The sequence below is a fragment of the Enhydra lutris genome, unplaced genomic scaffold (genome assembly GCF_002288905.1).
Source record: "Enhydra lutris kenyoni isolate GAN:26980312 unplaced genomic scaffold, ASM228890v2 scaffoldscaffold5, whole genome shotgun sequence".
NCBI classification, from domain to species: Eukaryota; Metazoa; Chordata; class Mammalia; order Carnivora; family Mustelidae; genus Enhydra; species Enhydra lutris.
The window spans coordinates 7,765,645-7,777,750 of NW_019154089.1; the positions used below are offsets into that span (position 1 = coordinate 7,765,645).

At 39.8% G+C, this 12,106-nt stretch overlaps 1 protein-coding gene across 3 annotated transcripts in view; it reads right to left on the reverse strand.

Annotated features, from left to right (window-relative positions):
• Positions 1 to 12,106, reverse strand: part of LOC111140866 (RAD50 double strand break repair protein) — a 101,036-nt gene that overhangs the window by 69,830 nt on the left and 19,100 nt on the right. For all 3 annotated transcript variants that reach the window (XM_022493096.1, XM_022493097.1, XM_022493098.1), the window contains one exon: positions 504 to 655. In XM_022493096.1, the coding sequence (XP_022348804.1) occupies positions 504 to 655 (152 nt within the window). The remainder of the gene's footprint in view (positions 1 to 503; positions 656 to 12,106) is intronic.

The following is a 12,106-nucleotide window of genomic DNA, read 5'->3' on the forward strand; positions in this document are numbered from 1 at the left end:
ATCACTAACTCTTTAATGGGATCATTCCTTTTAACTGATAAATTGATCAAACAATAAATGTTCATAGTGGGTGAAGCTATACAAGTGCAGCGGCAGGGAGTACACAGGAACTCTACTTTCTGCTTGGTTTTGCTGAGAACCTAAAACTGCTCTTAAAAAATAAAGTCTGTTTAAAAAAATTTGGGACGCCTGGGTGGCTCAGTTGGTTAAGCAGCTGCCTTCGGCTCAAGTCATGATCCCAGCGTCCTGGGATCGAGTCCCACATCGGGCTCCTTGCTCATCAGGGAGCCTGCTTCTCCCTCTGCCTCTGCCTGCCATTCTGTCTGCCTGTGCTTGCTCTCTCTCCCTCTCTCTCTCTCTGACAAATAAATAAATAAAAAATCCAAAAAAAAAAAAAATTAATATGCTCCCCTAAAATAAGGTAATGGGAAAAAACCCATTAGGTTCTGATGAACATAAATGACTGAAAATGAACAGATATTCAAATATAAATAAACACCTACCTTGTTCTAGTAATGACTCCTTCCAGGGTTTTAAACTCTGTCTTTTTGCTTTTCTGAGTACACACCATAGATCTCTGTACAGCTATAACTTCTCCATTGACATCACGAAACTGCAGACGAATCTGGGCTCTAACATCTGTTTCTTGAGCAACCTTTGAAGATAAATGGAGAAAAATTATGCTACCTTAGTAAGTATTAGAACATTCATTCTAAAAGACAAGACACATGCAATCTTACCAAAAATGAGAAAAAGAAATATCCAAAATGAGTGATAGTTCTGCATGCTACCAATATATAAGAGGAAAAGAATACTCTTTAATTGATTTACTGAAATTATTTATTTTCTGTTATTCAGTATCATTAGGAGATCAGGTAAGTCAATTTTCCAAATAAGTTTTACTTTAAGTATCAAATATATCAAAAACAAAACAAAAAAGTATCAAGAACAGATTTTTAAAAAAATACACAAGTGTACAGAAAAGTAAAAATACAGTATATAAAACTTTTCTCCCATGAACCAATTGAGATTAAGTTGCTGATTTGATGTCCCATCAATATTTCCTACAAAACAGGGACACTGTCGAACATAAAAATCAGGATATTTAGAGTGATGTATTACTACCACATGGTCCCCAGATTCAAGTTTGGTTGATTGTTCCAGTACACCCTTTACAACAAAAGAATTATACAGTGTATTACAGGTCAGATTTATATGTATTACACCCTGTTTATTATATGTATTATACACTGTTTAGAATTACATATTGTTGTCATGCCTCTAGCTTCAGTCTGGGACAGTTCCTCAGATTTTACTTGACTTTCATGACTGGTAATTTACAAACCATTATTTCACAGACTATTTCCCAAAATTTGGGTTTGTCTAGTATCTCCTCATGACTAGAATCAGATTATGTACCTTTGGCAGGAATATTACAGAAGTGACGTGTGTTCCTTTCATTGCATCTTGTCAAATGGGACATGGTTTCAATTTATCCCACTATGGGGGTAATGGTATCTGTCACACTTCTCTACCATGAAGTTATTTTTTATACTTTGCTATTAACAAATATTTGGGATATACATTGAGATGATGTTAATATCTCATACCTAATCAAACCTTCTTCCACTAGTTTTAGCACCTATTAATGTTTCTTACCTGAATGAGCTATTTCTATTATAGCTATCAAATAGTAATTTTCTAGTTCTATTATTTCTCCTACATTTATTTGTTAAGATTCTACTATAAGGGGAGGAGGAGCAAGATGACAGAGAAGCAGGAGACCCTGTTTCAACTAGTCCCCTAAAGTGAACTAAGTATCTACCAGAGCACTCTGAACACCCATGAAATCACCCTGAGAAGTAAGATTATACACTTCTGGATCTCAACCTGGGCAGAGGATCATCAGTGGAGAGGTAAAGCGGAGTGGGAACACTCAGGACTGATATCAGAAGATAAACAGAAGGGGGAGAGGCACCAGAAGCAACCCACTGGAAAGTAATACCCCAATACGAAAAGTGCCCTGTGACTGGGGACCAGCATTAATTTGGAGTCTGGTTAAAACCACTCAAAAACAACAAAAGATCTTAAGGGGCAACTGGTGCAATTGGGCAGTCATGGGCACGGGCCTAAGCCCACGATGCCAGAACGGTCACCTCCAGTGACCACCCATGCCAGAGAGAGCCTGGTGGGGGCTCCATTCCATAGTCCCTGAGCCTACAGCTTTCCGCTGCTTTCACCACTGCTTGGGCCAGGTGTCCTCCCGCCTGTGCCTGAGAGAGCCTGGTGTGGGCACCAGCCAGGGTCTCTGGGCCCTCAGCCTTTCACAACCCGCGCGACCGCGGGGTCTGCACACACCCAGCCTGCACCTGAGAGGACCTGGCGCAGACCCTGACTGGCGTCCCTTGGCCTGTAGCCTTCCGCAACCAGCGCCGCTGCCTGAGTGCACCCGGCGTGGGCATGGACCCAAGACAGCAGTCCTGGCAAGGGCAGCCACCTAGGTTTGGGCTCCCCCAGACCAGTATCACTTGTGGTTTTAGTGGCACAGGGGTACAGAGACAAGCGGGGACCTTGGGTGACCACTGAGATGGTGGCTGGGGGTGTGCACCACCTGTGGAGGTTGTGGTGTTCAGCAGAGTTTGCAGAGGGGGAGCCTGTGTCTTCTGGACCACCCAGAGGGGAGCAAAATGAGGCTTCTCTGAGGCGGAGGTCTGGATGCAGACAGTTTACTTTCCACCAACCCTCCGAAAAGCCACAGAAAGCTGCCTAAGAACAAAAACCTTCGGAGAACAAAAGCCAGAAAACCCAGTTTCTACAGAGCCCAGCACCTTAATAAGGGGCAGAAAAACTCAGCCAAAGCAAGATCGACTGGCAAACAATGTGGCAGTCCCCTCCCACAGAAGAGAAGCCAAAAGAACAAGAGGACAACCACCACAGAGTCCCCATAAAACTGTAAAACCCCAACATCAGGGGAAAACAATATATTAAGCTCCCAGTATTACACCAAAACCTATATATTACATAGATACAACTTTTCTTTTTCTTTTTTTTTAAATTCATTCTTACGATTCTTGTTCTTTTAATTTTTTTAACCTACTTACCATTACAACTAGAGGGTTAATGCAACATATTCCATAATAACTTTTTAACTTCAACTTTTTTCATACATACACCTGTGTTTCTTTTATTTTTTTAAATATACATATAAATACAAGCTTCAAGGTAATCCTTTTTCCCTATTCAATACTACCCCTATATATAAACCAGTTTTAATTTCCCTGTATCTCTGGAAAGTTGAGTCTTTTAACAAAGGTAACAAGATACACCCAGGAAGAACTGAAATAACCTTCCTCGCCCACACTGAAGATTTATAAACACCTTCCCATCTTATCCTTCTGTCAGTGTTTCTGTGTACTTGCTTTTGTTTTTGTACTATATAAATCTTATTCTTGGGGTTCATTTTGGCTATTTTTTTTTTCTTTTGTAGGTCTTTTTGTTTGTTTTTGTCTTTGTACTTTATAATTTTACTTTGGGGGCCCATTTTGGCAGGTTTTTTTCTTTTTTTCTCTCTTTTCCTTCTTTCTTTTTGGTGGTGACTTCCGATTGCTCCAAAACTTTTCCAGGTGCAACTTGCCAAAAACATGTATTCAGCTATACATCCCCTCAACCAACTCTCACTAAAATGACTGTGAGGAGGAACACCCAACAGAGGAAAAATTCAGAGACTGTGACAATAGAACTATTGGATATGGACATAAACAATATTCTGGAAAGGGAATTCAGGGTAACAATTATCCAGGCAATGGCTAGGTTGGAGAAGACCATTAGAGACAACATAGAATCTCTAAGGGTGGAGGGGAGAGCTGATCTGGAAGAAGTTAAAAATGCTACCAATGAGATTCAATCTAATCTAAATACTGTAAGAGCTAGGGTAACCAAGGCAGAAGACAGAATTAGTGATCTAGAAGACAAACTGATAGAAAAGAAGGATCAGGAGAAGGCCTGGAACAAACGGCTTAGAAGTCATGAAAACAGAATTAGGGAAATAAATGATGCCATGAAACATCCCAATGTCAGAATTATTGGGATCCCTGAGGGGGTGGAGAGAGAGAGAAGACTAGAAGATATAGATGAACAAATCCTGGATGAAAATTTTCTCAATATGGGGAACGGAACAAGTGTTCATGTCCCAGAGGCAGAGAGTCAACCCCCCCGTCCCAAGATCAACAAGGCCAGAAAGACATCCAGACACATAACTGTGAAATTCACAAATCATAGTTTCAGAGACCACATCCTAAGGGCAGCTAGAGGGAAGAGATCCCTTACATACAGAGGGAGGACCATCAGAATGTCAGACCTGTCCACAGAAACCTGGCAAGCTAGAAAGGGCTGGTAAGACATATTCAGGGTACTAAATGAAAAGAACATGCAGCCAAGAATACTTTAGGCAGCAAGGCTGACATTCAAAATGGATGGAGAGATAAAGAACTTTCAAGACTGGCAAGGTTTAAAAGATTACATGACCACCAAGCAGGCACTACTAAAAATATTGGGGGTTCTATAAAAGAAGAAAGAACCCAAACCAAGACTGACATAGAACAGAAATCTACAGAGATAATCTATAAAAATAAGGACTTCACAGGCAACATGATGTCAATAAAAACTTACCTTTCAATAATCACTCTGAATGTGAACGGCCTAAATGCTCCCATAAAATGGCACAGGGCTGCAGACTGGATAAAACGACAGGACCCCTCCATAAGCTGTCTACAAGAGACACATTTTGAACCTAAAGATACATCCAGACTGAAAGTGAAGGGATGGAGAATCATCTTTCATGCCAATGGGCCTCAAAAGAGAACTGGGGTAGCAATTCTCATATCAGATAAATTAGATTTTAAGCTAAAGACTGTGGTCAAAGATACAGAAGGACACTATATCATTCTTAAAGGGTCTATCCAGCAAGAAGATCTAACAATTGTAAATATTTATGCTCCCAACATGGGAGCAGCCAACTGTTAGTCAAACTAAAGAGTCCTATTGATATGAATACATTAATTGTAGGGGACCTTAACATGCACATCTCAGTAATAGATCATCCAAGCAGAAAATCAACAAAGAGACAAGAGCTTTAAATGACACACTGGACCAGATGGACCTCATAGATATACACAGAACATTCCATCCGAAAACAACAGAATACTCATTCTTCTGGAGCACACATGGAGCTTTCTACAGAACATCCACATACTGGGTCACAAATCAGGGCCCAACTGATACCAAAAGATTGAGATTATTCCCTGCACATTCTCAGACCACAATGCTTTGAAACTGGAACTCAACCACAAGAAAAAGTTTGAAAGGAATTCAAACACTTGGAAGCTAAAGAACATCCTGCTCAAGAATGTTTGGATCAACCAGGAAATCAGGGAAGAACTTAAACAATTCATGGAAACCAATGAGAATGAAGACACATTGGTCCAAAACCTATGGGATATGGCAAAGACAGTCCTAAGAGGGAAATACATAGTCATCCAAACCTCTCAAAGAAATTGAAAAATCCCGAATACACCAACTCTCTTTACACCTTAAGGAACTGGAAAATCAACAACAAATTAAGCCAACCCCATGCACAAGAAGGTAAATTAATATTAGTGCAGAGATCAATGAGTTAGAAACAGAGATAAGTAAAACACATCAACGAGGGCGCCTGGGTGGCTCAGTGGGTTAAAGCCTCTGCCTACAGCTCAGGTCACGATCCTAGGGTCCTGGGATTGAGCCCCACATCGGGCTCTCTGCTCAGTGGGGAGCCTGCTTCCCTGCCCCCCACCTCCCTCTCTGCCTACTGGTGATCTCTGTCTGTCAAATAAATAAATAAAATCTTTTTAAAAAATCAACGAAACTAGAAGCTGGTTCTTTGGAAGAATTAATAAGATCGATAAACCACTGGCCAAACTAATCCAAAAGAAAACAGAGAGGACCCAAATTAACAAAAATATGAATGAAAGGGGAGAGATCACGACTAACACCAAGGAAATAGAAACAATCATCAGAAATTATTATCAACAGCTATATGTCAATAAGTTAAGCAACCTAGAAGAAATGGATGCATTCCTGGAAACCTATAAACTTCCAAGACTGAAACAGGAAGAAACTGACAACCTGAATAGACCAATATCTAGTAACAAGACTGACGCAGTGATCAAAAAACCTCCCAAAGGGAAGAGTCAAGATTGCGGAGAAGTAGCAGGCTGAGACAACATCAGGTAAGAGGAGATCAGCTATATAAACTTATCAAACCATTCTGAACACCTACAAATCCAACAGGATATCGAAGAGAAGAAGAGCAGAAATTCTAGAAACAGAAAATCAACCACTTTCTGAAAGGTAGGACTGGCAGAGAAGTGAATCCAAAGAGATGGGAAGATAGACCGTGGGGGGAGGGGCTGGCTCCGGGCAAGCAGCAGAGCAATGGAGCACAAAATCAGAACTTTTAAAAGTCTGCTCCAATGAGGGACAACGCTCCAGAGGCTAAGGGTGAAGCCCACGTGGGTGAAGCCCACGTGGGGACAGCATGTTCTCAGGTCCCACGGGATCACAGAAGGATCGGGGGTGTCTGAGTGTCGCAGAGCTCACAGGTATTAGAGCAGGGAAGCCGGTTACAGAGACTGAGCCAAGGAGTGAGCTCTCAACTCGGCGTTACCTTAAATTGTGGTCGGTGGCACAGGCCGCTGCTCTGTGAGGAGAGACCCCACAAGATCCAGGGAGACCCGCCCTGGAAGAGCACAGGGATCTGCAGGGTTTGGAGACTCCAGGCAGGGCTGTGTGCCAGATTGGTCACAGGCTGGGTGACCTTGGAGTGCAGCCGAAGGCCAGGGAGACGGGAGTGACTGAGCGCTTTTCTCCGAGGGCACACTGAGGAGTGGAGCCCCAAGCTCTCGGCTCCTCTGGGTCGGAGACCCAGAGGCTGCCATCTTCATTCCCGTCCTCCAGAGCTCTACGGAAAGCGGAAAGCGTTTCAGGGAACAAAAGCTCCCGAAAGTGAAGCTGAGCAGATTACTTAACCTGGGGCCCTGGTAAAGGCGGTGCAATTCTGCCTCTGGCAAAGACACTTGAAAATCACTACAACAGGCCCCTCCCCAGAAGATCAGCAAGAAATCCAGTCAAGACCAAGTTCACTTACCAAGGAGAACAGCGGAATTCCAGAGGAGGAGAAAGCAAAGCATGGAATTCATGGCTTTCTCCCCATGATTCTTTAGTCTTGCAAAGTTAATTTTTTTAATTTTTCTTTTGCTAAATTTTTTTTAACTTTTACCCTTTCCTCTTTTAACATTTTTTAACTAGTTTATCTTACTAATACCTTTCATTAAAAAAACTTTTTGAAACTTCATTAGTATAGTCATATTTTATCCTTCATTGTATCTAACTTTATTTTTTGAATACACATAGGGTTTTTTCTTCTAAAAAAATTTGGGATACAACTTCTAAGAGATCAAAATATACCCTAAATCTAGCACAGGGCTTTATTCTAGTCTCCAGCCTAAGCAAATTCTCTCCACTTTCTTTTCCTTTATTCTTCCAACCAACTTATCAACTCCTTTTTTCGAAATTTAAAAAAAATTTTTTTTCATCTTTATACTCATATTCCATCCCTTCATTGTGTTTACCCTTATATATGTTTTGTTCTTTAAAATTTTGGGAGGTAGTTTGTTCTAAGAGACCAAAATACTCCCAAAATTAAGCGGGTGACCTGTTCTATTCACCAGTCTAATATATCTTTTTTCTTTTTTATATTTTCCCTTTATTTTTGTTTTTAATTTTTTTTCTGAACTTCTTTTTACCCCCTTTCTTCCCCCCACGATTTGGGGTCTCTTCTGATTTGGTTAAAGCACATTTTACTGGGGTCTTTGCCATTCTTTTAGTATTTTATTCACTCCTTCATATATTCTTATCTGTATAAAATGACAAGGCGGAAAAACTCACCACAAAAAAAAAGAACAAGAAGCAATACTGAAGGCTAGGGACTTAATCAATACGGACATTGGTACTATGTCAGATCCAGAGTTCAGAATGATGATTCTCAAGGTGCTAGCCGGGCTCAAAGAAGGCATGCAAGATATTAGAGAAACACTGTCTGGATAAATAAAAGCCCTTTCTGGAGAAATAAAAGAACTAAAATCTAACCAAGCTGAAAGCAAAAAAACTACTAATGAGGTGCAATAAAAAATGGAGGCTCTTACTGCTAGGATAAATGAGGCAGAAGAGAGAATTAGTGATATAGAAGACCAAATGACAGAAAATAAAGAAGCTGAGCAAAAGAGAGACAACCAACCACTGGACCACGAGGGGAAAATTCGAGAGATAAGTGATACCATAAGATGAAACAACATTAGAATAATTGGGATTCCAGAAGAAGAAGAAAGAGAGAGGGGAGCAGAAGGTATACTGGAGAGAATTACACTAATATGGCAAAGGGAACAAGCATCAAAATCCAGGAGGTACAGAGAATCCCCCTCAAAATCAATAAGAATAGGTCCACACCCCATCATCTAATAATAAAATTTACAAGTCTTAGCAACAGAGAGAAAATCCTGAAAGCAGCCCGGGACAATAAGTCTGTAACATACAATGGTAAAAATATTAGATTGGCAGGAGACTTATCCACAGTGACCTGGCAGGCCAGAAAGAATTGGCAAGATATATTCAGAGCACTAAACAAGAAAAACATGCAGACAAGAATACTATATCCAGCTAGGCTATCATTGAAAATAGAAGGAGAGAAAAAAATATTCCAGGACAAACAAAAACTAAAAGAATTTGCAAACACCAAACCAGCTCTACAGGAAATATTGAAAGGGGTCCTCTAAGCAAAGAGAGAGCCTAAAGTAGTAGATCAGAAAGGAACAGAGACAATATACAGTAACAGTCACCTTACAGGCACTACAATGGCACTAAATTCATATCTCTCAATAGTTACCCTGAATGTAAATGGGCTAAATACCCCAATCAAAAGACACAGGGTATCAGAATGGATAAAAAAACAAAACCCATCAAAATGCTGTCTACAAGAAACTCATTTTAGACCCAAAGACACCTCTGGATTTAAAGTGAGGGGGTGGAAAACAATTTTGCATGCTAATGGACCTCAAAAGAAAGCTGAGGTGGCAATCCTTCTATCAGATCAAATAGATTTTAAGCCAAAGACTATAATAAGAGATGAGGAAGGACACTATGTCATATTCAAAGGGTCTGTCCAACAAGAAGATCTAACAATTTAAAATATCTATGCCAACATGGGAGCAGACAACTATATAAACCAATTAATAACAAAATCAAAGAAATAAATCGACAATAATACAATAATAGTAGGGGACTTTAACACTCCCTTCACTGAAATGAACAAATCATCCAAGCAAAAGATCAACAAGGAAATCAAGGCCTTAAATGACACACTGTACCAGATGGACATCACAGATATATTCAGAATATTCCATCCCAAAGCAACAGAATACACATTCTTCTCTAGTGCACATGGAACGTTCTCCAGAATAGATCACATCCTGGGTCTGAAATCAGGTCTCAACCAGTATCAAAAGACTGGGATCATTCCCTGCATATTATCAGACCACAAATGCTCTGAAGCTAGAATTCAATCACAAGAGGAACTCTGGAAAGAACCCAAATACATGGAGACTAAAGAGCATCCTTCTAAAGAATGAATGGGTCAACCAGGAAATTAAAGAAGAACTGAAAAAATTCATGGAAACGAATGATAATGAAAACACAATGGTTCAGAATCTGTGGGACACGGCAAAGGCAGTCCTGAGAGGAAAATATATAGCGATACAAGCCTTTCTCAAGAAACAAGAAAGGTCTCAAATACACAACCTAATCCTACACCTAAAAAAGCCGGAGAAAGAACAACAAAGAAATCCTAAACCCAGCAGGAGAAGAGAAATAATAAAGATCAGAGCAGAAATCAATGAAATAGAAACCAAAAAAACAATAGAATAAATCAACGAAACTAGGAGCTGGTTCTTTGAAAGAATTAATAAGATTGATGAATCCCTGACCAGACTTATCAAAAAGAAAAGAGAAAGGACCTAAATAAATAAATCATGAATAAAAGAGGAGAAATCACAACCAACACCAAAGAAATACAAACAATTATAAGAACATATTATGAACAACTATATGCCAGCAAATTTGACAATCCGGAAGAAATGGATGCATTCCTAAAGACATATAAACTGCCACAACTGAACCAGGAAGAAAGAGAAAACCTGAACAGACCCATAACCAGTAAGGAGATTGAAGCAGTCATCAAAAGTCTCCAAACAAGAGCCCAGGGCAGGCGGCTTCCCAGGGGAATTCAACCAAACATTTAAAGAAGAATTAATTCCTATTCTCCTGAAACTGGTCCAAAAAATAGAAATGGAAGGAAAACTTCCAAACTCATTTTATGAGGCCAGCATTACCTTGATCCCAAAACCAGACAAGGATCCCATCAAAAAAGAATTACAGACCAATATCCTTGATGAACACAGATGTGAAAATTCTCACCAAAATACTAGCCAATAGGATCCAACAGTATGTTAAAAGGATTACTCACCACGACCAAGTGGGATTTATTCCAGGGCTGCAAGGCTGATTCAACATCCACAAATCCATCAATACACGTGATACAATACATTAATAAAAGAAAGACAAGAACCATATGATACTCTCAATAGATGCTGAAAAAGCATTTGACAAAGTACAGCATCCTTTCCTGATCAAAACTCTTCAAAGTGTAGGGACAGAGGGCACATACCTCAATATCATCAAAGCCACTATGAAAAACCCACAGCGAATATCATTCTCAATGGAGAAAAACTGAGAGCTTTTCCGCTAAGGTCAGGAACACAGCAGGGATGTCCATTCTCACCACTGCTATTCAACATAGTACTAGAAGTCCTAGCCTCAGCAATCAGACAACAAAAAGAAATTAAAGGCATTCAAATTGGCAAAGAAGAAGTTAAACTATCACTCTTTGCAGATGATATGATACTTTATGTGGAAAACCCAAAAGACTCCACTCCAAATCTGCTAGAACTTGTACAGGAATTCAGTAAAGTATCAGGATATGAAATCAATGCACAGAAATAGTTGCATTTCTATATACCAACAACGAGAGAGAAGAAAGAGAAATTAAGGAGTCAATCCCATTTACAATTGCACCCAAAACCATCAGATACCTAGGAATAAACCTAACCAAAGAGGCAAAGAATCTATACTCAGAAAACTATAAAGTACTCATGAAAAAAATTGAGAAAGACACAAAGAAATGGAAAAACGTTTCATGCGCATGGATTGGAAGAATAAATATCGTGAAAATGTCTAAGCTACCTAAAGCAATCTTCACATTTAATGCAATCCCTATCAAGTCCCATCCGTTTTTTTCAAAGAAATGGAACAAATAATCCTACAATTTATTTGGAACCAGAAAAAACCTCGAATAGCCAGAGGAATGATGTAAAAGAAAGCCAAAGTTGGTGGCATCACAATTCCAGACTTCAAGCTCTATTACAAAGCTGTCATCATCAAGACAGTATGGTACTGACACAAAAACAGACACATAGATCAATGGAACAGAACAGAGATCCCAGAAATAGACCCTCAACTCTATGGTCAACTAATCTTCGACAAAGCAGGAAAGAATGTTCAATGGAAAAAAGACAATCTCTTCAACAAATGGTGTTGGGAAAATTGGACATTCACATGCACAAAAATGAAACTGGACCATTTCCTTACACCACACACAAAAATAGACTCAAAATGGATGGACCTCAATGTGAGAAAGGAATCCATCATAATCCTTGAGGAGAACAGGCAGCAACCTCTTTGACCTCAGCCGCAGCAACTTCTTCCTAGGAACATCGCCAAAGGCAAGGGAAGCAAGGGCAAAAATGAACTATTGGGACTTCATCAAGATCAAAAGCTTTTGTACAGCAAAGGAAACAGTTAATAAAACCAAAAGACAACTGACAGAATGGGAGAAGATATTTGCAAACGACATATCAGATAAAGGGCTAGTATCCAAAATCTATAAAGAGTTTATCAAACT